The sequence below is a fragment of the Drosophila subobscura genome, chromosome O (genome assembly GCF_008121235.1).
Source record: "Drosophila subobscura isolate 14011-0131.10 chromosome O, UCBerk_Dsub_1.0, whole genome shotgun sequence".
Taxonomy (NCBI): Eukaryota; Metazoa; Arthropoda; class Insecta; order Diptera; family Drosophilidae; genus Drosophila; species Drosophila subobscura.
This window is the reverse complement of record NC_048533.1, coordinates 21,288,562-21,314,863: the sequence shown is the minus strand read 5'-3', so window position 1 is coordinate 21,314,863 and position 26,302 is coordinate 21,288,562. Positions and strand designations below refer to the sequence as shown.

At 47.3% G+C, this 26,302-nt stretch overlaps 6 protein-coding genes across 16 annotated transcripts in view; 1 reads left to right on the top strand and 5 right to left on the bottom strand.

Annotated features, from left to right (window-relative positions):
* Positions 1 to 863: 863 nt before the first annotated feature.
* Positions 864 to 3,279, bottom strand: LOC117896494 (high-affinity choline transporter 1). Its single transcript, XM_034804834.1, has 5 exons — positions 2,905 to 3,279; positions 2,260 to 2,844; positions 1,875 to 2,196; positions 1,517 to 1,789; positions 864 to 1,461 (listed from the first exon to the last, which is right to left on the bottom strand). Exons 1-5 carry the CDS (start codon positions 3,176 to 3,178, stop codon positions 1,083 to 1,085), a joined length of 1,833 nt encoding a protein of 610 aa, XP_034660725.1. The 5' UTR covers positions 3,179 to 3,279; the 3' UTR covers positions 864 to 1,082.
* Positions 3,280 to 4,836: 1,557 nt separating this feature from the next.
* Positions 4,837 to 7,365, bottom strand: LOC117896493 (kanadaptin). The gene is made up of 3 exons (XM_034804833.1): positions 6,080 to 7,365; positions 5,827 to 6,021; positions 4,837 to 5,766 (listed from the first exon to the last, which is right to left on the bottom strand). Exons 1-3 carry the CDS (start codon positions 7,241 to 7,243, stop codon positions 4,993 to 4,995), a joined length of 2,133 nt encoding a protein of 710 aa, XP_034660724.1. The 5' UTR covers positions 7,244 to 7,365; the 3' UTR covers positions 4,837 to 4,992.
* A 267-nt stretch (positions 7,366 to 7,632) lies between these two features.
* Positions 7,633 to 26,302, top strand: part of LOC117898301 (DNA polymerase theta) — a 30,686-nt gene continuing 12,016 nt past the window's right edge. The window contains exons 1-8 of one of the 3 annotated variants that reach the window (XM_034807572.1): positions 7,637 to 9,193; positions 9,248 to 9,621; positions 9,679 to 10,247; positions 10,303 to 11,199; positions 11,269 to 13,198; positions 13,255 to 13,456; positions 13,517 to 14,431; positions 14,504 to 14,896. In XM_034807572.1, coding sequence (XP_034663463.1) covers positions 7,720 to 9,193; positions 9,248 to 9,621; positions 9,679 to 10,247; positions 10,303 to 11,199; positions 11,269 to 13,198; positions 13,255 to 13,456; positions 13,517 to 14,431; positions 14,504 to 14,817 — 6,675 coding nt within the window. In that variant the 5' untranslated portion in view covers positions 7,637 to 7,719 and the 3' untranslated portion in view covers positions 14,818 to 14,896. Of the gene's footprint in view, positions 9,194 to 9,247; positions 9,622 to 9,678; positions 10,248 to 10,302; positions 13,199 to 13,254; positions 13,457 to 13,516; positions 14,432 to 14,503; positions 14,897 to 19,310; positions 19,325 to 26,302 lie in introns of those variants that run through there. The other 2 variants (XM_034807571.1, XM_034807573.1) reach the window with 2 other exon arrangements.
* On the bottom strand, positions 14,815 to 15,437 carry LOC117898312 (rhodanese domain-containing protein CG4456). The gene is made up of 3 exons (XM_034807596.1): positions 15,230 to 15,437; positions 15,011 to 15,170; positions 14,815 to 14,951 (listed from the first exon to the last, which is right to left on the bottom strand). The coding sequence occupies exons 1-3, from the start codon at positions 15,348 to 15,350 to the stop codon at positions 14,894 to 14,896; spliced, it is 339 nt and encodes a 112-aa protein (XP_034663487.1). The 5' UTR covers positions 15,351 to 15,437; the 3' UTR covers positions 14,815 to 14,893.
* LOC117898304 (EH domain-containing protein 1) lies at positions 16,231 to 23,797 on the bottom strand. The gene is made up of 4 exons (XM_034807579.1): positions 23,757 to 23,797; positions 21,661 to 22,877; positions 16,951 to 17,124; positions 16,231 to 16,886 (listed from the first exon to the last, which is right to left on the bottom strand). Exons 1-4 carry the CDS (start codon positions 23,780 to 23,782, stop codon positions 16,681 to 16,683), a joined length of 1,623 nt encoding a protein of 540 aa, XP_034663470.1. The 5' UTR covers positions 23,783 to 23,797; the 3' UTR covers positions 16,231 to 16,680.
* On the bottom strand, positions 23,917 to 26,077 carry LOC117898310 (ninjurin-2). Of its 9 annotated transcripts, none has more exons than XM_034807585.1 (4): positions 25,712 to 26,077; positions 25,289 to 25,312; positions 24,809 to 24,985; positions 23,917 to 24,160 (listed from the first exon to the last, which is right to left on the bottom strand). In XM_034807585.1, the coding sequence occupies exons 1-4, from the start codon at positions 25,748 to 25,750 to the stop codon at positions 23,954 to 23,956; spliced, it is 447 nt and encodes a 148-aa protein (XP_034663476.1). In that variant the 5' UTR covers positions 25,751 to 26,077; the 3' UTR covers positions 23,917 to 23,953. The 9 variants fall into 9 exon arrangements, with proteins under 9 accessions (XP_034663476.1, XP_034663484.1, XP_034663485.1 ...); XM_034807587.1 differs by lacking the exon at positions 23,917 to 24,160 and adding an exon at positions 24,182 to 24,473; XM_034807588.1 differs by lacking the exon at positions 23,917 to 24,160 and adding an exon at positions 24,332 to 24,745.

Here is a 26,302-nt window from a genome sequence, read left to right as displayed (position 1 = left end):
AAATATCTTTATCTTTATTTTTGGTTATGATTTCGTTTTAGGTTCAGATTCAGGTTCATGTTTTTGGGGGTTCATTTTAGGCAGCGTGTGTGTACTAGAATTTCTCTCTTTCTAAATTCAGTGTCTGTTTTTCTATATATCAATGGGTATGTACTATGTTTATGTATATATTTATATGTATGGTATGTATTGAGGTACTACGACGCAACATTTTACATATGTATCCTGCACGAGTATGTTCTGTACGAGTACTTTTTTGTGTGTTGGGTTTTTGCTCTTTGAGAGCAGCTAAAATTCATTTGTCTATATAACTCAATATGCCTCTCACTTATACAACTATATTTGCTGCATATATCCTATACATATACATATGTAGCTTACAAAACAACAGTTACACCAATGATATGTATTCCTTTGTTGCTATAATATAATATTAGTTCCGCCTTTCGGTTTGCTTTGGGTCTTGCTTTTTTGATATGTTTCGTTTGCATTTATATTTGTTTTGTGGTTACTCGTTTGTAGTTTTGTTCGTTCTGGAAGGACACATGACTTACATTATATGCATCTGTATAGTACGAGTTACTTTATGTAGAACCGATATGCTCTATGCCATTTCGTATTGCTAGGCGCCTAAGTTTTGCCTCCACTCTTCCATCGATAAATAGTTCTTGCCTCTTTGCAGCTTTCTTCTAACTTTTAGTGCAATTTTCTTTGCGGGAAAATGCATTTGATATGTATTGAGTTCATCGATTTTCGCATAACATTTATACTTTCTCTACTAGCAACATAAAAGTCAACAGAAATCATAGAATAAATATTTTGGTAACGCTTTAAGCATGTGGAAACCTATACGAGATAAATGTTTATAAATGTTTTGCTAAATGATATTTAAGTTTTAGGTTCAGCTTTCTGCACTTTTTATACCCTGAGCACTTGTGTGTTTAAATACTTTCTGTACCAGCCAATTCCTATCGATCCCTAACAAGCGCAACTAAAAATGGAGAAACTCAATGGGGGAAAAGTGTAGCATACTTGCAGGCTCCCGGACCTCACATTTACTCCTTCCCTTAATCCCACTGCACTCAGAAAGCCGTGTTGTCCTGCTCTGGCGTAGGCATGGCCATGCCCATGCCGGACTGACTCAACTGTCCGCCACCGCTGCCTGTGGCCGTGTCCAGCATCTTCTTGACTTGCGCTTGGGCCGTCTGCTGGTTGAGGCGTCGCGCCTCTGCCACGGGTAGATCGTCGTCGGACTCCAGGGCAGGATTGATGCGTCCATTGCGCTCATCCTTGCCCGCCATGGTGGCAGCGCCATAGGAACGTGCCAAAGGACCAGCCATCACCGACAGCTGCTCGCCGGACTCTGCGGGATCGCCCACGCGCACCACATCCTCGGGTATGTTGACCACGCAACGGAAATAATCGTAGCTGGGCGGCAACTTGCCCGACTCGAACATCATTCTGGGGAGAGAGTAGAGTAAGGATTCGAATTGGAGCTTAGATTGCTGGAACTTACTTGGTCCACCAGGAGACAGAGATGAGTGTGATGAGGCTGAGCAGCATGGCCATTGTGCGGAAGGGGAACATTTGCTCCTGCGTCTCCTCATCGTAGCCGGGATACTTGATGAGCGCGGGCAGGCCCAGCATGGCCTCGCCACCCGACAGGCGGATAAGCAGTGCCACAATGTAGGCGGACAGGCTGCCGTATGTGTTGCAATGCTTCTTAAAGTGCACCACCATCAGCAGCTGGGGGAACAGAATGACGTACACCAGATCCGAGCACATGGACCTAACAGGAGCAGAGCAAAACAGAGATGAGATACTTAACTAGATGAGACTGCCAATCAGGCTGAATTATGCAGAATTGAACCTACCACAGGCCATAGATGGAGGGAATTGTGAGTGCCATTATGGTGGCCAGAATGCCAACGACAATGATGGCCACGCGCATTACCCAAATGATTTCCATCTCGGATGCCTTCTGACGGAAAATCAATTTGTAAACGTTGCGTGCAAACATCGAGGCGGCAGACAGCACGGAGGAGTCCGCAGAGGACATGACAGCGGCAGAGACGGCGCCCAGGCCAAAGAAGGAGACAAAATCGGGCGTCAGATACTGCAGCACCATGGGCAGGATCATGCTCGTCTCATCCACAGTCAGGGGATAGGGACCCTTGTAGTCAGTCTCATTCCAAGCTAAAGAAGGGAGGCAAAACTCAATCAAAAGTCAAATTAAATTCAACCCAAAACTGGACTTACGTGTGGCCTTGGCAATGGCACCAATGAGAACTGGTGGAATGGCCATCAGAATGCAGCCAGCAGCAGCCACGTAGGACAGCAGCTGAGCCCGGCCCGCTGTCTTGCTGGAGAGCACTCGCTGGAAGTAAACCTGCCAGGGAATGCCACCAAAGACCAGCAGCAGCCCGTAGTCTATGTAGAGCCAATGCTTTTTCGGCTCCACATGCCCTATCCAGTCCACCTCCAGGTCGCTCAGGCTGCCCACATGCTCGTTGGTCCAGGCGAAAGGGATGCACATCCACAGGCCAATGAAGATGCAGAAGAGCTGTATGACATCCGTGTAGGCAACGGAATACAATCCACCGAAGAGTGTGTAGAAAATGGCAATGCAGGAGGACAGAATGACCGAAGTGCGATGATCCATGTCAATGATGACCGACAGAGTGGCGCCCAGAGCAGCCAAAATGCCAGCTGCCCAGAAGACCTCGCCGCAGAGAGCGGGCAGAAAGAGCAGTCCGCCCATGCGCTCCCCAAACGAGTCCTGCAGAGGATCCAGCATGGTGACGTAGCCCTGCTTGCGCATGGGATTGGCAAAGAAGATGCCACCTAAGGAGGATACAAACATCAGCAGTGACCTCCAAGGGGAAACTGCACTTGAAAACTCACCGAAAACCAAGCTGAGAGCATAGCCAAAGGGCGCCTGGCACCACACCAGACCCGATGTGTAGATGGCCTCCGCGGTGCCATTGATATAGCCGCCACCCACCCAGGTGGCCGTCATGGTGAAGATGCCCACGAACAGGCCAATGGAGCGTCCTGCGAGCATCACCTCCTCCTCGGAATCATTGCCCGATTGCTTCTTGCGACCAGCCCAAATGCCCACCACTAGGATAAGGCCATAGAAGAGCGCAATGCTCACGAAGCCCGCGACGTTAATCATCCTTGGATATCGCGCTGAGCCCTTGGCTTGGAAATGGTAATCGAGTCGGGTTGCTCGCTGCTTGTGTAAATTAATTTACCGACCTCAAAATGGATGCGACCTTTAGCTGTGGGCGGCAATGTGATACGCGGTTGGTGGGTTGGCAGAGAGAAACAATGTTCATGAGCATAATTGTGGAATATTGTTGCATGCCCCGCGAGTGCATTAAATATTAAGCCAAAGGAATGGTTTGCCCATGGCCATCGCTTGGTGCTGACCTTTGTTTACAAGGTGTAACCTGCCCATTCTCCCTTCTATGACTGCTTCTGTGTCCTTGCTAATGGCGCGCAATTAACTTGCAGTTGCAGTGTTTGAGGCATTATTTATAGAGCGAAAAACGCACGCACTAGTAGCTGGACACATAACAGACAGTTTGCTTCGTAATTAGGCTAAATAATTGCCATAAAAATACGCCATGGAATCAAGAGAGAGACAGAGAGAGGGAGAGTCAAGGCAAGTACGTCATAGACCGACCACCCACTCGGTTGGGTTCATTCACAAAAATTAACAAAGCATTGGGCGCAGAGCGCAGCAAATTGGAAAGCCCAAGACGAAAAGAGAGAGAAAATCCTCCTCCTGCCCCCCACAGGGCGCACTCTGCGCATGTCCCAGCGACTGGTAGCCGACTCACCTTTTGCTGCTGCCTGGCCTGTGTAATATGTACGCCAAGTTCAAAAGCAGACGCCACTTTGTGCGCCAGAATCTGAAGCCTCCTCGCCTGAAGCGCGCGCGCCAATCAAATGCGCCTCAACTTATGCAACATTTCCTGCACTGAGGAATGAGTCGAGCGGATTTGGGAGTCCGTCTAATCGCAGGATCACAGGAAGAGCGTAGAGTCTACACTAATCAAATAGGAATCAAACGTGTCCAGGAATACGTTTTAGGACGAACACACGTTCTATGTGAGGCAGCAGTCGCCCCAACGTAGGGACGTCTTCTGAGACGGACTGTTACGAGTCTTAAAGTGTAGCCCGCACATGTGCTCCGTCTGTTGAGAAACCACGTGATGGCCGCATTAAAAGCACACACTCTCCCACTGAGAAGTTATATAAATAATTTCGTTTCGAATGCGCGCACAAACTATGCTAAATTCGAGCCGAAGATGCCGTCGCTTAAGGACTGACTTGGTGTCGGTTTCGATTTCCCGTACAAATTGTACTTCAAGGTGGGCCGAAACCGGATCGATATTGAGCTAATTAATCTTGTGCCCTAAGCCAAATCAAATGCGGTTTCTGATAAACAAAAGTTCGACCGACTATTGGTTCTGAAACTCAAAAATTGTATTTCCACGCTCAGCCGTTCCTCCGTGCTGACGGTTAGAGTGACAAAATTATAACTGAATTGGAAGTTCAAGTACTGGAGTCTCGGCAACGAAATGGCATGCCCGACGGCCGCCCGATGGCACCCGAATCTGCGGTTCATTTTGTGTATGTGCGCAGGAATTTTGAGTGAACGTTTTTTTCCTGGAAGCCACCACTTGACTGAAGCCAGCTGGGGTAGCGCTGCTTATCAGCGGCAGCAAAAAGGGGAACAGCAAACGCTATCCCAGCAGTGGAAGTGTGTTGAAAAGCTGCCAAGGGGTTGCCCGTGGGACGTGTAATTAAAATCGTTGCCCTCTGTTTTTTTTAGTTGCCAATTGGCATTTCCAGACAGGGTCACAACATTTATATCAATAAGCTGTTAAACATTACAATATACCTACGAGTAGTCTAAAAGAATGCTTACAATAGACTGAATGGGGCTCTTAGTTTCTAGGGTGCGCGCTACTGAAAACTTTAGTAGCCGAATTTCTCATTTAAATGTGTGATGCCGTCGCCACTTTGATTGGTCGGTGGCACCCATTTAGCGTACTTTTCGGTATCCTCATGCTCGACCAGCTCATTCATGTCCATGTCCACATCCTGACGCTGTTTGTTGTTGCGCTGTCGCGGTGCTCGCTGGCGTCGCTTCTTTTCGGCACCCTCCTCCGGAGTGGGGCCTGCCAGCGCAGTGCCAATGTCATCAATTGCATCTGTCAGCGGAAAGGCGAGGAAGAGTTCGGTAGGAAAAGTGGCAACTTCGGATAGAGCTGCAGTTGACAGAAAGTTAAACTCTTGTCCGACCTCCTCCTCGGATGTGGTTGGCTTGCTCGCTGCGGGTGCTGCTGGTGCTGCTGCGGGTGGAAGTGCCACTGCCGCTTCAGCGGTTAGCTCGCTTTCCGGTGGACTTTGCTTTTGTTTAGTTTCCACTTCCACTTGCATTTCCTTCTCCATTTTGGCTTGCTTCTCCTTGAGCTCCTCCTCTTCGACTTCCTCTTCATCCGGGGCAAATGCATTCGATTGCACGGTGGCTCGTGAGCTGGGCAAAGCTGTGACCACTTTGAATTTGCTAAACTGATTCCGCTTGCCAATCATTGGCAGCTGCTTCTTGGCACCGCTGCCCTCCTGTGCCGCTGCCGATGTGATGGTGGCCGTTGCACTGCTCGTGGTGTAGGGTAAACATGCTGGCTTAGCTATTTCTATGAGACGCTGCACTCGCTGTTGCTCTCCCTTGATGCGTTGTAGTTCCAGCTAGAGAGAGGAAACAATAGTCAGTCAGGCAAGGCTCAATTGATAATTCTTGCTACTAACCCGAAGCTTTTTGATCTCCGTTTTATCCACTTGCCATATATCCACGCTGAGGCTGTTCATAAAGTTGTCCAAATCGTAGCTGGCACTCAGCTGCTTGGCGGCCTCCTCCTTGGCGCGCTTTTCCTTCAGCTGGTAAGTGGCAATCTCAAATTCCACCTTGCCCAACTCGGACAAGAGATCTGTTTGCTGTTTCAACTGCAAAACAACAAGAAAATGAGTAAAAGTTCGCCATAATTATCTTTTCTTGACCTACCAGATCCTCATAGGTGAGTGGGCCACTGGAGCCAGCTGTTTGCTTGCGCTGCTTCTTACGCGCCACATCGCCAGTGCGATCCCAGAACTCATCCTCGTCGTCGGAGTCGCCGGCTTTCACTATTTTGCGCTTTTGTCCCTCTTGGTTGGCCTGCCGCAGCACGCCATGTTTGTCCAGCGTGCGACATGCCTCCAGGGCGCACTGCACAACGCAATCCTTTTTGCGTCCCTTGTGGTTGACTTCGATGAGGATCGGCCTGCCATTGAAATCGTCCAGCGGCAGCTCCACACGGCAGACAAACGAACCCTGCGACAGCTCATCGCATTTGTATTCCAGATTGAGGCCCTCGCGCTCGAAGAATCCGCGCAGAGTCTTCTTGGGATCGTCGAAGAAGAGGTCGTCGTTGTTGCTGCTGGCGAATGGGTTGTGTGTGAGATCGGTTTCCTCGTCGGCATCCTCTCCCATGCCCCAGCTGATGCCATCGTTGCGTTCGCGCTCCTGTGCCTCCACAATTTTTCGCTGTTTCTCGGCCGCAGCGGCAGCCACCTCCCGCTCGCGCTTCTCCCGCAGCTCAGTGATCGACAACTCCGACTCGGGCTCGGCATCCGCGTTGGGGCCTTGCAGTATGTAGATGCGCGAGCTGCCGCCCAGCTTGAGCATGTGGCCCACTCGCATTCGTATGTATACCTTGGAGGGCACGCGCTGTTTGTTGAGGTATGTGCCGTGGGTGCTGTCAAGGTCGTAGATGTACCAACCTTCCGGTCTCTCGGGCTTGGCTGGCTTTTCGGAATGATGCTCGTCGTCCTCGTAGTGGTGGTCGTGGGACGCCTTCGGTTTGTACTGCAGCACAGCGTGGAAGCGTGAAATTGTGGGATGCGCGGCGGACACGTCGTTTTCGGGCAGCCGCCCAAATGTCCAGATAGCCTGTTGCTGCAACTGCCTCACCTCGTCAATGATCTGCCCCGACTTGAGCACCTCAAATTTGTAGGTTTGGTCTGCGGGCGGTGGTGCAGACCAGCGGGGCACCTTGTACGGACAAATTGCTGGTATTAAATTCCTTCCATTGGCCGGCTCCTCGGTGGTTTCGATCTGCAGCCACAGCGGATTCTCAACCACAGTGGGTTTGTATTTCGGCAACGGTGCGGGCACCTTAAACTCGTCCATTTTTGCACTTAATGCAAAATATGGTATACTTTGGGAGGTAAACAACTACCTGGATTTTCTTCTGCACAGCTGATTTCTGTTGCACCTACATATTCCAGAAAGTTGGCAGGGTCGGGAGGGATATACATTTTGGGCAACCGATTAATTACTCCGAGCACTTGCACTTGCAAACTTCCATCGCTAAGACGAAGCAGTCGATGACTACTAAATTGGATTTCTGCTTGAAATATCTTAAAATATTATTAATTTGCTATTAATTGCCAGCTAAGTGGTGTTCTAATACAACAAATGTATCTGCAAAAACCAATTTGTGTTTTTTATCGTTCGGCTTCTAGTGCAGTCGATGTCTATCGACCATCACTAAGTTGCAATTATTCATTTTACAACACTGTTGACGTCGCGGTGTCTTTTTTTAAATATAATTTTATTTTACAATTTATTTACTTATTTATTTGTTAAAGTAATTGCTAGTTGTAATGGCGTTCTCTCAGTCACTAGACCTGGACGAGAGCGCCTTGCGTGAGCTGGAACAACATTTGGTTGTTGCGCCGCCAGCAGCTGCAGCCGGGCTGCCAAAAGTCAACTCAAGCCGGGACCATTTTTCCGAGTATTTTCAGGACGAATTTTCCTATGTGTCAAATCTGGCAGATAATAAGGAGGCCACGTCGATTTTTGACGGCCAGATTTGCATCGATGACATATGCTCTGAAGCTGAGGAGCCGAATAATCTGGATCAGAGCAGCTTTTTGTGTCCCGTCAAAGACCAGGAGTCCTCCAGGCAGTTTGTGGAGGATTTACAGTTTAGCCGCACAATGGCCATGACAGAAGCAGCCGGGGAAACTACTATGATAACACAGAATCTTAGCAAAATGTCGCCCAATCAGCTGCAGCTGTCGCCGACCCAGCGAAACGCAAGCATCCGCGAGGCAAGCATCCGCGAGGCAGTCAGTGAAAGCAGCCTTGTACCCGTGGACTTGGAAGCACTCAAGTCGCTCGCTGCATGGAATCTGCCACACAGTATCCTGTCCGAGTACAAGAGGAAGGGCGTTGTGCAAATGTTTGACTGGCAGGCCGAGTGCCTGAGCAAGCCGCGCGTCGTCTTTGAGCATTGCAATCTGGTCTACTCGGCGCCCACGTCGGCGGGCAAGACGCTCGTCAGTGAGATTCTACTGCTGAAAACGGTTCTGGAACGGAACAAGAAGGTGCTGCTCATTCTGCCCTTCATCTCGGTGGTGCGCGAGAAGACATTCTACCTGCAGGATCTGCTGACGCCCGCTGGCTACCGTGTGGAGGGATTCTTCGGCGGCTACACACCACCCGGTGGCTTTGACAGCATAAATGTCGCGATTTGCACGATTGAAAAGGCCAATTCCATAGTCAACAAGCTGCTGGAGCAGGGCAAGTTGGATGTCATTGGCTGCGTGGTGGTGGATGAAGTGCATCTCATATCGGAGAAGGGTCGCGGCTACATTCTGGAGCTCTTGCTGGCCAAGATCCTGTACATGTCGCGCAAGAATGCCCTGCAGATCCAAGTGATTACCATGTCGGCCACGCTGGCCAATGTGGAACTCCTCCGTCGCTGGCTGGACGCCGAATTGTACATCACTAACTATCGTCCAGTGGCGCTGCTGGAGATGATCAAAGTGGGCACCAAAATCTATGACCAGCACCTGGAATTTCAGCGTGATGTGTCCAAGGAGTCGTTGGTGCCATGCCTGAGCAACGATCCGGATCATGTGGCCCAGCTGTGCATCGAAACACTGCTCGAGGGCTGCTCCGTCATTGTGTTCTGCCCATCGAGGGACTGGTGCGAGAGCCTTGCCGTGCAGCTGGCCACAGCCATTCGCGGTCTCCTTCAATCCGGCACTGAACTGAGCGGACGCCTTCGTTCCAATCTCAATCCAGAGGCCATTAAAGATGTGAAGCAGCAGCTGAGGGAGATTCCCACAGGTTTGTTGGCTTTTCGTTTGGGGCTTCGAACCAATCTGACACTTCCCTTTACAGGACTCGATGACACCATGGCCAAGGCCGTTACCTATGCCTGCGCCTTCCACCATGCCGGACTAACCACAGAAGAGCGCGACATTGTTGAGGCCTGCTTCAAGGCTGGCGCCCTGAAGGTTCTCGTGGCCACAAGCACACTCAGTTCGGGTGTCAATCTGCCCGCGCGACGCGTCATCATACGCTCCCCGCTCTTTGGCAAGAGCCAAATGAGTTCGCTCACGTATCGCCAGATGATCGGACGAGCTGGACGCACGGGCAAGGATACGCTGGGCGAGTCCATACTGATTTGCACGGAATCGAATCAAAGGGTGGGCAGGGAATTGGTCCAAGCGCAGCTGCAACCCATTTCTTCGTGTCTTGGAATGGATGAGAGCGTAGGTATCAGAGTTACGAAGCTTCAGCCATGAAAATTCACAAATTTCCCATTTCAGACGCATCTAAAACGCGCGCTGCTGGAGGTTATATCTTCTGGTGTGGCCAGCACCAGACAGGAAATTGAAAGCTTCGTCAACTGCACTCTGCTGAGTGCTGAAAAGGCCATGGCCAAGCAGTCCGAAGAGCAACAGGAGCAGGAGCAGGACTCCGACTCGCAATTCATTGCCGAAGCACTGGACTTTCTCATTGAATACGAGTTCATTCGCCATCAAGTGGATGAGGATGTTGGGACAGCGAACTATGTGGCCACTCGGCTGGGATCCGCCTGTTTGGCTTCGTCCATGCCGCCCGCCGATGGCCTCATTCTGTTTGCAGAGCTGCAGAAATCAAGACGCTCCTTTGTGCTGGAGACTGACCTGCATGCGGTGTACCTTGTGACTCCCTACTCAGTGTGCTACCAGCTGCAGGATCTCGACTGGCTGCTGTACCTCGACATGTGGGAGAAGCTCAGTCCATCGATGAAGAAAGTGGGCGAGCTGGTGGGCGTCAAGGAGGCGTTCCTCATAAAGGCAATGCGAGGCCAAAGCAAGCTCCTCGACAATAAGCAGATGCAAATACACAAGCGGTGCGTAGATATTTCTATATGAGAAGCCCCTGAACTTACAAGATTTTCTACTTAGCTTCTACACGGCTCTGGCCCTGCAAGAACTAGTCAATGAGACGCCCATCAATGTGGTGGCCCACAAGTTCAAGTGCAATCGCGGTGTGCTGCAGGGACTGCAGCAAATTTCCTCAACTTTTGCCGGCATTGTGACGGCCTTTTGCACTTCGCTGCAGTGGTCCAACATCGCCCTGATTGTGTCGCAGTTCAAGGACAGACTGTTCTTTGGCATACACAGAGATCTCATTGATCTGATGCGGCTGCCAGACCTCTCACAGAAGCGTGCGCGTGCCGTCTATGATGCTGGCTTTACCAGCGTCGTGGAATTAGCTAGTGCCGATGCTCTCGTGCTCGAGAAAGTCCTTTACAACTCTCTCAGCTTTGACTCGGCCAAGCAGCACGACCACGAAAATTCCCACGAGGCGGCCAAGCGGAATATGATTAGAAATGTCTTCATTACCGGCAAGGCGGGCATGACTGTGGCAGAGGCTGCCAAGCTGCTGATTGATCAGGCGCAAAAACATCTGCAGCATGAGATTGGAGTGGGCAGCATTAAGTGGTCACAGAATCGAATGGAGAACAAGTCAGCAGATAGCGGCATGGAGGTGGAGTTGCACATGTCGCTGGAGGAAGAGCAAGCGCAGCAAATGCGGCAAACTAAACGAAAATCGACAGGCGAAGAAGAAGGAAATGTAACGCCACCGAAGATAACGAAAGTGACTCCCCCGGGAGTCGTCAACGTTACCAAAAACACGACACAAAAACCGATAGAGAAGCCCAAGACAATGGCAGAAGAGAAAGGATCAGTAAATGCTACAAAAGTGACGCCAAAGAAAACTGTAGATCCGAGCAAGGACGTGCCACAGAGTGCAACAGCCGCTGCCCATTCCGATACCCACAAAGCTAAGATCATCCCAAAGGGAGTCCCCACAGAGGTACTGAAAGAAAACTTAAATCCCAAAAAAGTACAAAGAGAAACCCCCAAAACGAACGTGAAATCCCCACAAACCCAAGACAAACAATATGAGAATACTCCCATGATGACACGACGGAAATCATTAGAACTGAATAAGTTAAAGGCGCTGCAGCCAGTACCTGTCGCCTCAACGAACACACCAAAAACTAACAACATGCCAAAGGCAGCAACAAACGCTTCCCATTTGGGTACGCAAAAAACTAGCAATATCCCGAAAGGAGTCCCCACTGAGGTACTGAAAGAAAACTTAAATCCCAACAAAGTACAAAACCAAACAGCCAAAACGAACGCGAAATCCCCTCAAACCAAGGACACTCAATCTGTAAATACTCCGCGACTGACACAACGCAAAACATCAGAAATCCTTGAGCAAAAGGTAGTGAAGCCAGCATCTGTCGCCTCAAAGAACACATCAAAAACTAGCAACATCCCAACGGCAGTGAGCCCCGGAGTGCTGCGGGAAAACTCGTATCGTGTGCCTCATCAAAAAGTGCAAAATGAAACACCCAATAAATCTATGCGCCCCGAGCGTGGGATAGACAATCGATCAGCAGATACACGACGTACAGCAAAGGATTACTTAGAAGAAAGATCCCCAAGGAGCAGTTGTGTGCCCGAAAAGCGGACGATGCCACGTCGGTGTACAGTGGATTTCAATGGCCAAAAGGAAAATAGAAATTATTCTCCGCCCAGCACAAGTAAAGCTCAACGCGAAGAGCTACAGAAAAAACAAACTGAGGAGAACCGTCGCATTGCACTCATGAAGTTAAACCAGAGACGAGACAAGCTGCAGGCCGCGCAGACGACTCCCCTTGTAAATGGAAAGCTGCGCGCTGTAATAAGCAGCAGGGATCCACGTTTGAATAGAGTTTATGACACTCAAATTGCGACCCAAAAAGCACAGTCCCCCGCTATCAAACCATCCTTTGTGGAGGAGGATATCTTTATGGGCGACGATTCCTTTCTGATGAGCACTGGTGTGACTGCTGCTCTCACAGCCGCTGAGTGTAAGCAAACTGTTGTTCCCACTTCGAACTCGGAGGCGGATGAGATACCCAGCTCGCAACCGAGGGAGGAGGAAGGCACACATGCCTCATCACCGCATAGTTCCAGGTTCATTCGTTCGATGCGCTCGCAGCGCTTGCAAAGTCCAAGATCAATGGCAAGTTCTAGTGGGACAGCAAGAAGCACGCCGAGCTCTGGATCATTTTTAAGTTCAGCTAAGATCTCGCCACATGTGCCAACGATTGTCCCAACGAATGGAACCTCCCACGCGGAACTCTCCGAAGTGTCCAACGGCGCTGGGATGGTCTCGACTGAGCTTCAACTTTCCAACATGACCCTGGAAAACTCTTTGCTGAAGCATCCCGAACAGCTGAATGCCTCGCACATCCTCAGCTACTCGGAAGCGGATGACAAAGCGCTTAGCTTAGACAGAATTGAGATAACCGACATTTGCGGCAATCGTGAGTTGTTCCAATTGGCGCTCAACGAACTGCAGGCTGCCTCGCGCTGTGGCTTCAGTGTATGCCTTCAAGCGCAGGCGGGCAAGGCAAAGCCACTGATCGGAGCCAATCTGCTGATCAATCAGTTGGCAGCGGCCAAGCAGCGTGAAGCAGCTGCAGGCAAACCGGCGCTCTTCCAGGTGGATGATGGCAGATTCATAGCAGGCGTGGCATTCTGCCTAGCCGACAATGTTGTCTACTATATGTGCATGCAGGAGGAGGGCACTGAAATCCCCACCAGCCTCAAAGTGCAGGAGCTGTGCCAGTTATTGAATCGCCCAGAACTCTCGCTCCTCGTGCATGATGCTAAGGAACAGATGAAAGCGTTGTTCCATGGCGTGCCTGAGCTGCACAACATCGCAGCTAAGGTGGAGGATCCCAAGGTGGCCAACTGGCTGCTGCAGCCGGAAATCTCAATCAGCTTTAAAAATATGGTAAGTGGCGGCACAACACAATCTTCGTTTATGCCAATTAATTGTTCCTTTTGCAGTGCCAGCAGTTTGCGCCCGAGTGCACGGCTCTGGTCGAGCTCTGTGGCAGCGGGCGCGGCTACAGCAGCCATGGACTTGATACCTCCAGCGCCATACTGCCCAAGTTGCGTGCATCAATAGAGGCCTGCGTCACCGTGCACATACTCAAAGGGCAGCTGGAGGTTCTGGAGAGAACTGGTCAACTGGCAAGCAGCTTCAGAGGTGAGTGCCACACACAAAATGTGTTTACATTCCCCTTTAAATGTTTGTGTCCTCTCGCAGACGTGGAAATGCCCATTCAACTTGTACTCTGCAAAATGGAATGCTACGGCTTTCCGGCCAAGCAGCAACGCATGACCAGGCTGGTGAAATACATGCTGGACAGTTTGAAGAAGGTGGAAAAGAAGATCTATGCCATGCATGGCTCGTACTTCAATTTGGGCTCCACGCAGGCCGTTGCCAACGTGCTGGGACTTCACAAGAAGCCAACCGGTCGCGTGAGCACTTCTCGTCAAGTTCTGGAGAAGCTGGGCTCGCCCATATCCGAGCTAATACTCGATCATCGAAAGTTGAGCATGCAAATAGACAAGTGCATGCAGCCGCTGATTAAATGCTGCGTCGCAAATCGAATCCATGGCCACAGCATAACTTACACAGCCACGGGACGCATATCCATGAGTGAGCCAAATCTGCAGAATGTGGCCAAGGATTTTGACATTCGAATGGGATCGGAAGTGGTGCTTATTTCCCCTCGATCAGTGTTCAAGTGCATTGACGAGAAGCGCTGCCTGCTATCCGCGGACTACTGTCAGTTGGAGATGCGCATTTTGGCACATTTATCGGAGGACAAAGCTCTGGTTTCGGTGATGAACTCACCGCAGGATCTATTTACGGCCATTGCTGCCCACTGGAACAAAATATCGGAGGCAGAAGTCACCGAAAAAATGCGCAGCGGCACCAAGCAGATTTGCTATGGAATTGTTTATGGCATGGGCATGCGGAGCTTGGCCGATGCTCTGCAATGCACAGAGTCGGAGGCGCAACTGACATGTGAGCAGTTCCACCAGGCCCATCCAGACATCAGAGCATACACGGACAAAGTGCTGAGGTTCGCCCGAGCAGAGGGCTTTGTGGAGACCATAACGGGTCGAAGGCGTCACCTCGACCACATCAAAAGTGGCGAACAAAATCTAATAAGTATGCGTGAATTTGTACTGATGCAAGTTAAGTGAAATTATAACAAAACTTTTCTGTTTATCCCCCATGCAGAGCAAGCCGAACGACAGGCCATAAATACAACCATCCAAGGATCAGCGGCGGACATTGCCAAGAAGGCAATGCTGGACATGGAGAAGAACGTCGGTCGTTACTGGGATAAGCTCGGTGTGGAGGAGAATTCCATCAAATTGGTTCTACACATTCACGATGAACTGATCTATGAGGTACCCGAAGCCAAGGCCAAGAAAATTGCCAAACTTCTCCGTCTGACCATGGAGAACGTTGGCAAAGGGAAGCTGAGTGTGCCGCTGAAGGTCAAAGTTAAAATGGGTCCAAGTTGGGGGGAAATGCAAACAATTCAATGACGCATACAAAGGTTGTGATTATTTAAGGTTTTTTGCCTGTTTATAGAAATTGTAAATTAATAAATTGTATTCATATTTATTGAGCTCCTTCCTTTTCCTGCCATTCCGTCCAGGAACCGGCATACGCTTTGGCACTGCAAATGATTAGAAATTAATGTAAGACTGTGTAAGATGTGCACTTGTTGAAACTTACTTGGTAAAGCCCAGGGTGCGGGCCAGGTTGCTAGCCCGTGCAGCGCGTCCTCCTGCCTTGCAGGAAAAAATCATGACCGCATCAATTGCCGGCTTCTGGCGACCGTAGGTCTTTGTGAATGCATCATCGGGCAAATTTAAGGCATTCTCCAGCTCGGGCACTATAAAATAAAGGTGTGCCCATTAAGCCCCCTACTAATCTTTATAACTAACTACTCACGAGGTATATTTATGCTCGCCGGCAGCACGCCGGTCTCCTCCAACTCGGACTTGTTGCGCACATCAAACAGATACTTGTCTGGTTGATTGGGAACATCTTTGACTTCCTCGTAGGTCGCCATCACAGGTAATTTTCTAGATGAAGAATTTTCAAATGGAATCCAAAGAGGCAAAAGCTTATCTTGTCAAATGTTCGCCGATTAATTAGCAAGTAGCTATAACTATCGATGACAATCAAATGCAATCGTTGACTGTGTGACGATATATCTGTATTCTCTAGATCAAGATATTTGAATTCGAAATATCACAGTTGCAGTAGGTATAGTAAAAGTTAATTCGAAACGATCAAAGCTAATGCTTGTTTTATTTAGAGTATCAAAGCGCAAATGATACGTGATAAGCATCAAAACAGCCAGTTGGGACATCTCAAAGCCTATGGTAAAAACTATTCCAAAATTGTACAAAAATAGGATAAAATTCTATGGCATCCACAATTTTAAAGATACTCCAGAAGCCAAATCAAAGAACCATAAATAAATATGTTAGCTCTGCCTTGAGTAAATGTTTGATCATGAAGAATTCCCCCAATTTCACAATATCGAATTTATCAAAAATGTTCGTTTTATTTAAGGTTTTTTTGTTTTTCCATTTATCAAATCAGTTTTAAGTTAACATTTAATAATATGTATTCAAGAATTTACTAAATTAAATCAATTTAATTTACTAAATAATTAAATGTAATAAACAAATATTTTTAATTGCACAACATTTTTTATTCCCCGCGAAGCGGAGATGAGTGGGGGAGCATTTCCAAAAACATAAATTAGATTGCAAATAATTGGGCCCACATTCTAGAATTGTATATATCTATATAAAATATTTATGTATGTTTCATTTCTGTATATCAAAAGTGGTTCAGTTGCAAAATTAGAAAACATTCCAAGCTGCTGCACAATCGACACTAAACCTAAATATTGATTAAACGTTAACTTCATGCGTTCCTTTTTATTGGCATTGAACAATTCTTCAACTTTGTTATATATTTTCCTTATGTCAACAACGACATGGTATACACACATTCTTTTCTTGTATAAATCCACTATACTGATCTGATCCAGTCCGATCTGATCCTTTTGCTACATTCCACATTTCACATGACAGTCGATTGCTCAAAAATATGCATGTGATGTGGGCCATTGCATTCGTGTAAATTCTGTGAATCTATGATTTTGATATACATTTTTGTTTTGTTTCTATTGCAATGCTTGCATTGACATTTGTGTGTGTTTCGTGTGTGTTTTAATACCCAGCAGTTGGCGCAGTACGAGTACGAGTATAGTACATATAAAAAGGCAGAATCGAACATAGTGCATCGTGGGAGTTGGCCAGCCGGCCGCCGTCTTCGATTGATTTGTGTTTGTGTGTGTGTGTTTTATATTACAGTGTATGTGTTTAGGCATAACGCTTCGACGGTGGTACTAAGTGTTCCGGCAATACTGTGGGTATCTCACAGCCTTCCAGCTTGACATTGATTAAGTGCAAAGCCAGCGCAAATTCCTCCGAGTCGAGGAAGCCATCACCATCGACATCGGACAATTTCCAGATTTTACTAAGCACCGAGTTGGGCAGTTTCGATTTGATTAGCTCCTGCTTGGCAGCTGTAAAATAAATAAGGAAATATATTAGGAATTGTTCGTAAGCATTGCCCGAGCGTCTACTTACTTGCACCGGATATCTTGCCATCGACCGGACTGAGGCCGTTGAAGATGGTGTCTGTGCGTGTTTTATCCTTGTTGCAAATCCATTCATGTTCTCCGTAGCCGGCATCAATGCCCTCGCCCTTCATGTAGCCGAATGGTGAGACATGATCGTCGATGACGCCCTCGAAGGCACCACCTGCAAATCCAAAGAAATGTTTAGTTCAGTTCAGTTTAGGTTCCAGCTAAGCCTAGAGGGTGGGTTGGGTAGACTCGCCACATAAATTTGCACTAATTAAAGCAAGTAGTCTAAGCAGATCGGTGCGTCGCCGTGCACATAGTACTCGTTACATTCAATTTGAAGCAATTAAAAACCTTCGAGATCATTTCGGCTCCAATTGAGTTCAGGCTGACCGACTTAAGAACGTACTTTGCCTACCTACATTAACAGCAAATGGCAAACAATTGCCCCTGAATGCTGCTACATTCAGCTGACCAATTGAGATTGCACGCGGTGCATGCGGTGCATTTCATTGCATTATTTGAAGTTGCCACTTTTGATCTTTTGCTCAATTTATTTGCGGCGTCTTGTTGGCAGACACTAGAGAATTGAGAAGGCCACTCTGCCTACATATAACTAGGTGTGTGTGTGTGTGCTTACATCCATGTCTGTCCCTGCCTCTGCCTCAGACTTTGTCTCTGGATCTGCATCAGGCCCTGGCTCTGGTTCTGTCTCCTGCTCTGAACCTGTCTCAGGGTCTGCAATTGGCTCCTTCTCAGGCAATGGTTCTGTCTCTGGCTCGGCTGCTGGCTCGATCTCTTTATCGTTCTCGACATGGCCCACCCTACTAGTACAACTGCTGAATAACCGCTGCTGCTGCTGGCGCAGGTTCTGCAGCCAGCGATCAAAGCGATCCGCAAATAGTGCTCTCTGTGAGCTGGGGCTCAGGACATTATCGGGCTCGTCAGCCAGATCGAAATCCTCGTCTGAGTCCACTTGGGTATGCAAGAAAGAGAGAAAGAACGTTGACAGAGCAGGGAACACATTTTCAAAGGGTTTTTTCAGAGTGGAAGATCTCCGCAATGATCAGCCCGGGTGCGGCAAACAGTGGGTGACAAAGCAGGGCGTATACACAGACATTATCGGACTTGGACATGGCAAAAAAATCAACTCAAAAACTCACAAAAATTAGTGTGCCAATGGCGAAAACGAAGATAAAGGAACGAAAAGCAAAGCGAACAGCTTATTTCTGCAAAAGATCGTGTTGCTGTATGTGTGTGTCTGTGTGTGTGTGTGTATAAACTATTTAGCGACATATTGCTAAACATGTGATGCCTCCCCCCAACCCACTCATAGGCAGAGGTGTAAGCAGGTGGTTGGGTTGGGTTTGGTTGGATGACTCAAATGAAAGGCGAACCCCTGATCCACATTAGTACTTGGATCAGTTTTGTGTGCGGTACATGAACTATCGTCAAACACTGTCTTTTATCACTCTCTCTCTTTGCTCTTTGCTCTTTCTTGTTTGCTGTGTAATTGAAATACTTGTGCCCGCGTCAATTATCCCAAAAACAAAGTAACGGAAATGCACAGAAAATCGAACAAGAGAAAGAGGGAGAGAGAGAAGAGAGAGACAAAGAGTACACACGATACGAGACATTTATTTAGAAATAAATTAGAGTTCACGCGTTCTTGACTTTGATTTCGTGCTGCTGCTTGATCGTGATTCGCTTTATCAACGCATTCTTGTTCCCTTTTGCGGCAAGAGGGGCGACTGCAGCGCCTTCTCTTATTCTCTGGGTGTAATAATAAACAAGGAGTTCATTCACTCTCGAGTGCCATGTGAGTAAGTGCTGGCGAGTGTGTTTGTGTGGGGAGCAACATTAACTAATTTCGATGGAGTGAGTGGCCATGACACATTCAAATTCGCAGCCAGAAATCAGAAATAATGATCCCATGACATCAGTTGATCATTTTTGGACTTTCTTTTGGCATTTTGCATACATTCCATAGTACCAAGGTCATGAGAAATGCGCTAATAGTTGAATTAAATCGTCACTCAAGTGGCCTCAGACGCAGTCAAACTGAAAAGATCAGCAGCAGCCCCAGCAGACACACTTGTAGATCGGTTTCGCCACAGACAATAGCCAGATTATTGTGGAATAACTCACGGGTAAATGCTTTCTTCCTGCACTTAGTTGTAGTTCGTTTGCTATGCAAGCGCCCCCGTCTCGGTTTCTTTCTATCTTTTGCCTCTATGTGGATTAGACAGTACAGAGGATGATCCACTTAATGCCACACGCCCCAAGTCAGCTTCGGTGAGTGGCCAATTGATACGCGGCCTCAGGTTGCCAACGCCATCAAAAGTACATTTTTACATACATAAGTACATACATACATACAATTCAAGAATGTACCTACATATCTGGCACTAACCGGTTCGGCTTACCGGGAGCTTAAACTGGGAGCGGGTCTCTGGGTGTGGGGATCGGATGCCTCGATCTGGGACTGGGGGTTTTGTTTGAGCAGCTTGACGCAGGCGACTTATGCAGCAGACACTATCATACTCCTAAAAGGCAGGCAATATTCAACGATGCTAGATGACTATATAAAAATTTGTTTCCACTTTAATGGCTTTTTGCCCGTTTTCAGCTATTAATTAGCGACCTTCTGTTGCATATAAAAGTACTGAAACCTAACAAAAGGAAACATTGAGGTAGCCTTATACATTTTGCACTCTGCCCCAAAAATTCTCAGAATATTCCTCAAGTGTTACCGCCTGCGAGTGGCTACTGTATCATAAATATTACTTAATTGGATGGCATACTCGTATTTACTTAACAGATAAACGAAAATTAGAGCAGTCGTCGACTGCAAAGTGTTTTTTTCCCCATTTTTGTAAGGTTGCTAGAACCCGGCAACTGATAAGCGAGAGAGAAACCGATGATGGCATGCTGACTTGGCCTAACATTGATTTTTATCTAACAGAAGACTGTTTAAACATGCATATAGTATATGTACATTTGTGTGTATCTATAACAGTGCCTGGCAACGCGATAAGGTTTGAAAAACCAACCACTTTTCCGACTGGCCTACTGGCCTCACTAACGCATTTATGGGGTGAACACAAACAGGTGCTCTCCGGAAAGTGTAATTAGGCCTTGAACTCTACGCCTGAACTGTTGGCAGCCACACACACACACACAAACACTCACACACTAAAGTTCACAGGTCGAAAGTAAACCGATCGCTCGGCAGCTCGCTTACTTCAAACGGAATTACCTTTCAATAAAATATTAGATTGCTCATGTGTGTACGATTATAATAGAATTAAGTACGCGCAGGCCAAGGCGTCTAGCTTTTGATTAAAACTATATTTTCCCCCACTCTCTTTGCTCTCTTTCTTTCGCTTATTTGTTTGTGCTTTTGCTGGGCGTTTTAGTTCGAGTTTTAGTCGGAGTGGGAATGGGGGAATGCGTGGTCATAGGCGTCACGGTTGCCTGGATGCGTCTGGCTGTTGTTGCTGCTGCCATCAGATCTGATTCAACCGAGTGTAAAATATTTATCATGCTCAAAACTGTACGCCTAGTTTTCGTATGAGTCATGCCCAGAGTCCGGAGCCCAATTAGAACGAACAACCAAACACCCAACAGCCTTGCGCTAACACACAGAGAGAGAGCACTATCCATCGATATTTTCCAATGCTTACATCATGTGGCAGCCAGTCAGTTGGTGTACGTTGACTCTGTTATCAATAAAAAAGGTACCAGAGGGAAGGAAATGACGAAAGCACCGACTGTTTTGATAATTATTGGACGCATTCTACGACTGCCACGCCCCATCTGTATGTCTGGCAGTATTCGCCTAGTTTCAAGTCATCAAATAATTGCTTATCATTTTACAATATTTAAGCAAGATATGATGTGGGTAAGAGTACGTGTCTCTGTGCACTTTTAGCTTCCACCCGAACTGGGTGGGGACAGGTCGCTCTTCGTTCTATTTAATTTTGCACAGCACAAAAAAAGTGCGTGAATGTCAGACGAAACGCGAGGGCAGAGCTAGAAGTCTATGGCGCTTATCAGTTTTTGTGGGGCAGCAGCAGAGCTTATCGCTTTGTTTATATAGTCGACACACAGACATTTATTCGTATATGAATAAAAAAATTATATATATAGAGATACGTATGCTAGGCATTGCATAACCGCGCAAAATAGAAATAGGAAGCTGCGGAAGATGTGGATGTGGGCCAGGGAAAACTCATCCGCAAGATGAACCATGAAAGTGAGTTTTCAAGTGCCCATTTTTGGGCAAGGCTTTCCTCAACTCTAGCTCTAACTCACAGTGTTTCTCTCGCTCTAAAGTATCTTTGTATCTTTGCCAACAAAACTTGTTTTCCATTGCAATTTGGCTTGCTATTTGCTAACTGGGTTAACTCGGAGTATTTCTTTGCTGTCTGCAACATTCGCGCACGCGCAATCTGTTGCTTATGGGAAGGGAAAAGAAACACCAGTGAAATTCTCTTGGAAAATCTCACGACATTTACATATTTTCTATGAAACATGCGAATGTATCCACACAAATAACCGGGAATCCACCAGCAGCGGCAGAGAGTGCGATAATTACAGCGTGACGAATGTGATAAAAGTGGAGGCTAAATGAGCTCAATGTGCACTTTGCTCGAACAGCAAATTATCGGGAGCCCGGGAATCGGGAGAAATGAGTGACTTGGACACTTACCCTTAACGATGGGCTCGTTGACGAGCGTCATCTCCTCCTGTGGTATCATTTCCATGAGTCGCGCTATGTCCTTGGCCAGCATGTTGTCGACAATGTCCAGCAGATGGGGTTTCAGTGAATGGAACTTGGTAAAGTCCTGATGCTGCAGGACATCCTGCATTTTCTTGATGTCCGGGAAGTCGCCGGGCGATATCGAGTGCTCGCGCTGAATGCGATCGTAGACCTGGCCCAGGTTCTTGATCAGATCCTTCTTCTTGCTGTCCTTGCCAAACACCGAGGGCATGTCCTTGCGCAGTTCGGCAATGATGAAGGCGTGCACCTTGGCCAGGCGCGCCCTCTTGATCAGATCGTTCAGCTTGCGCAGGGCGGCATTGCGGGGCAGTGATTGCAGATCGCGGAAGAGATCCTGTTCCTCGTCCTCGAACAGCCTTCGGTTGGAGTCGAAGCGCAGCGGCTGGTCCCAGAAGGAGCCAATGTAGACGCGGGCCACCTCCGGCGTCTGCAGCACCTTGCCCAGGGACCACATGAGAGCTCCATACACGCGCATCAGCTGCTGGTGATCAATCATATCCGCCTTGTTGAGGATGATGCGAATCTTGTCGTCGTGGCCCTTGAGTGCCTCGATCGAGCGCCGGAACTCGTCCGAGATGTCCAGCTTGTGGGCATCGAAGAGCAGGATGATGCGGTCGACGCGCTCCGCGAACCACTCCAGCACCCCCGTGAAGTCGTAGCCACGATCGATACGCTGCTTCTCGCCGGACAAGATGCCGGGCGTGTCCACAATGGAGATGGCATTCAGCACCGGCGACGCGACGCTGGAGCACTGGAAACGATTTAGGAACGCATTGCCGTACTTGGACAGTGGACGGAACTGTTTCTTGGGATCCACCACCAGAGCATTGCCGGGTATGACACCCTCCTTGTCATCGTACATCACGGCAATGAAGCGATCTGTGGTGGGCTCTGGACCAATCCGAATGCCAGGAAAGTCCCGCTCCAGCAGGTATCGAATGAAGGTCGTCTTGCCCGTCGAGTACTGCCCCACCAGCAGTATCATGGGCTTGGCATCGAAGTCCGGATCCTCCAGCTTGGGCGAGTGAAAGTCATGGAACTGATAGTGCTCCTCCAGGGGCAGCAGCTTGCTCCGGTATATCTTTTTCAGCTCGCCAATCACATTCTCCACCACCTCCTGGTTCTTCTGCTCGCGCTTCAGAAAACTGAACATTTTTTTACACAGAAATAACAATTAGTAACTAAACTAAAATAATATGCGGGTCTCGTCTCGTCTCGCGCACAGATGGGATATCCAGGGGTTGGCCACGACGAGCGTACGTGTAATATTTACGCGAATAACTTTTTATATATTTGTATGTACACTATATTTCTGTACGCTGTACGCTTTACGCTGGACGAGGGGCTGGCTGGCCTGGTTGCTTCTATCGGCTATGATTCACGGCGCATACGTATTATTTTTGGACTTAATGTTTAAGAAAAGTGCGAGGTGTGACAGCGGAATTATCAGACAAATATACCGTCTGACCCCCAGAAATATACCGAAATATACCGTTCCCTTTCTAAAAATACCGCACCCTAAATCATTTCCTGGATATTGATATTCTGTTAAATAGTTTTAGCTAGTTAGGATATTTAGCCCTGAAATTATATTTTTGACCTTTTGAGAAATAAATTCTGCACAAGATCGACAAGCTGTTCCGACTTTTTCTTACTGGATTTTTTACAGAATTAGGTTAATGCTAAAACGGTCAACAGCTAAAAACCATAAACGAAACATAAGTGGGAATGCTATGTGGCCGTATTTGCCCGCTTGTTGCTTGTGAATCAGTGATCAGTGGGCATTTGTATACCCTATTTCCCTTAATTATTTTAAAATTCCCGTTTTCAAGCTGACTATTTATAAGATTTTGATGCTCGCTTAGCTAGTTAAGCTTGCTAGGACTCTCAGCACTGACCAACAGATCTATTAGTGAATTGAATCGAAATTTCTACAAAAATAATAATTATAAAATTGTATGGTGTCATCCCTGAAGTACGTGTAAACTAGTGATGGAACAATTTGTTGAAATTCTTATGCTCACCCATCTCCAGAATCTAAGCGCGACATCGAAAATGATTAAAGAAATCACTTAATATTACACGAATAATGCTTAATATGCCGATTAGTCTTGTTTTGTAAAATATACGGATCTCAAATTGAAAGTTAAAAAATTGTTGTTTTTATAATGTGCCAAGTATGTTCATTTGATGCCTAAGCCTACACAGATTTAAAGTATTATTATGGTATTAACATCTCAACATTGTCTTTGTTTTGCAGGAGTGGAATCGCCGGGTCCAGGCCGAAATTCATCTTCATAACGTCACAGAACACGGACAAGAATATAAAGGCATCAACGAAATAGTTGATGGTGAACCCAATGGAACGATCCTTCGCGTTGTGGATGCTGATGAGGGATTGAATGATTAGCAACACTCCAGCCGCCACCTGCATATAGAGGTTTATGTCTGTCAATACATTTATTTAATTGCTTATAAATCTTAAAGGGTACATGGTTAGCCTTACATACTAAATCGTTGGATATTTTCTCTTAATTCTAGGGTGTCTTTGCATGCTGTTCGAGGAGTCTGAGCGGCTGCGACGAGTACTCAATGCCAAAGCCCGAAATTATGACATTCAGAACGGATATCACGAATATCACCACGAGGATAATATCGTTGAGGATGATCGCCGCTGTCTGATCTTTCTGCCGGTTAATGTTGAGACTGCCGATGGCCACAAACAGAATTCCAACCAATAGCTGTCAAAATGGATATTGAGACGGTTAAAATCAAGCAAATGAATCCACGGATATGTACGCGGCCCCCTCTAGTTCACATTATTCAGAAGGTCGCCTTGTGGCGGGGGCAGACGACTATCAAATGCCGAGATAAAGAGATTTAGCATCGTTGTGAAAAAGGCAAAGGCAGTGCGAATGTGATTGATAACATTGGCCGATTGGTGAAACTCTGGCTGGTGGAGTCGGCAGTCGCGCAACAAACTCAGCGACAGGCTCAGCACACCCGACAGTATCTGGGGACATGTGAAGAACGAGGCCGTTACTACCCCATGCCAAGCATGACAAGCACAACTCACCTGCATCACGATCGACAGACTGATGAGGATGAGCATCAGCTTGTAAAACTGATGCTGCTCCCCCACCTGCAGGATGTACTTCAACTGGGAGGCATTGGCCGTGAGCAGTGCTATATCCAGCATGCCCTGGGCGATCGTCTTCTTCGTCGCATACCGATTGGCATCCATGGCTTTCATCTGCAATTATAGAGAGTTTACTATAAGTAGATCTGTGAATGTATAAATTAGTAAATGTGGAACATGGAGGATAGATACATTGTCAAAGAACGATACCATTTTGTCGGACCAAGTGCTGACTGACGACTGATTCTGGCAGATCGATGCAATAGTTAGACGTTATCTGTGCCATTTTCTGGCGAGTCTTGTGCGCTGATAACAAACAACATCAAATACTCGGACCAATTAACCAACAGGGGCACAACATTGGGAGCAAGGATGACTTTTCTTGGAACTCAAAACTCACAAACAAAGTTAGTTTACCTGCCAGGCATTTTTAACTGGTTTCTGCAAAGGAAAAATGTGTACTCTATACTACAAATAAGGATAACATCTATCATTGGTGTTTAAATTAGAAAATCAATATGAAAACTAACAGCAGACGGAAGTTGGAAACATTTTTCGCACAGTATGTCAGTCAGACAGTTTGGAGTTTAAGGTGCATGAGGCAAACGAGTCGCGCACATATCATATTTAATTGCAGCACGAATGGAAACAGTCGGAACAAAGACAACAACTACAGCAACAGCAGAATGGAATGACAATTACTGGGCGGGAAAAAGGGAAGTGGTCTTAGTGTGGCGGTGGCTCACACAAATTAATAAATTATTTATGAACAAGAATATGTGGAAGATCAAGGCCAGTGCGAGCTCTATGCGTAAGTGTGTAAAATATTTGTAGACTTACCTCGTTAACCCGCTCATCCCCAGCCACAATCTGAGCCATTCTGCTTTGTACTTGACTTCGCTTTCAATTTGCTTTTGGATGCTCTTCGGTCACACAACGTTGCACTTTCGAGTCGCTTGCAACCAAATACAAATCCACAAAAAAGCTCAAAAAATATCCAATTCAAGCTGTTCGGGCGGGTTTCATTGTCTTCTCTCTAATTGGCAAAAACAATTGTGGAAACCTGAAGCGTCGTTGTCGTGGCGACGGCTGGCGACACAACCAAACGATTAAACAACTGAAAGCCAACTGAAATGATTCCCAGCTAAGAGCGAAGCCACTGTGAGCGGTAGAGAGAGCGTTTCCGCCTCGACTTGGCCTGGAGACATGACTAATTGCAGGAGCTCAGCGCGGGAAAATGGAATTTTATTGATTTATTTTATAGTGAGCCATTATCCAGCGCTCTGACGGTCCAATCGGTAATGGACAGCTTTTTCTTTCTTTTATAAATTTTAGTACTTTATTTTCTAGGCTGAGAAGCAGTTTCAATAAATAGCATTTTAAATACTTTGCGCCCTGTTATGCGTAAGACATACATACACACAGAAAAAT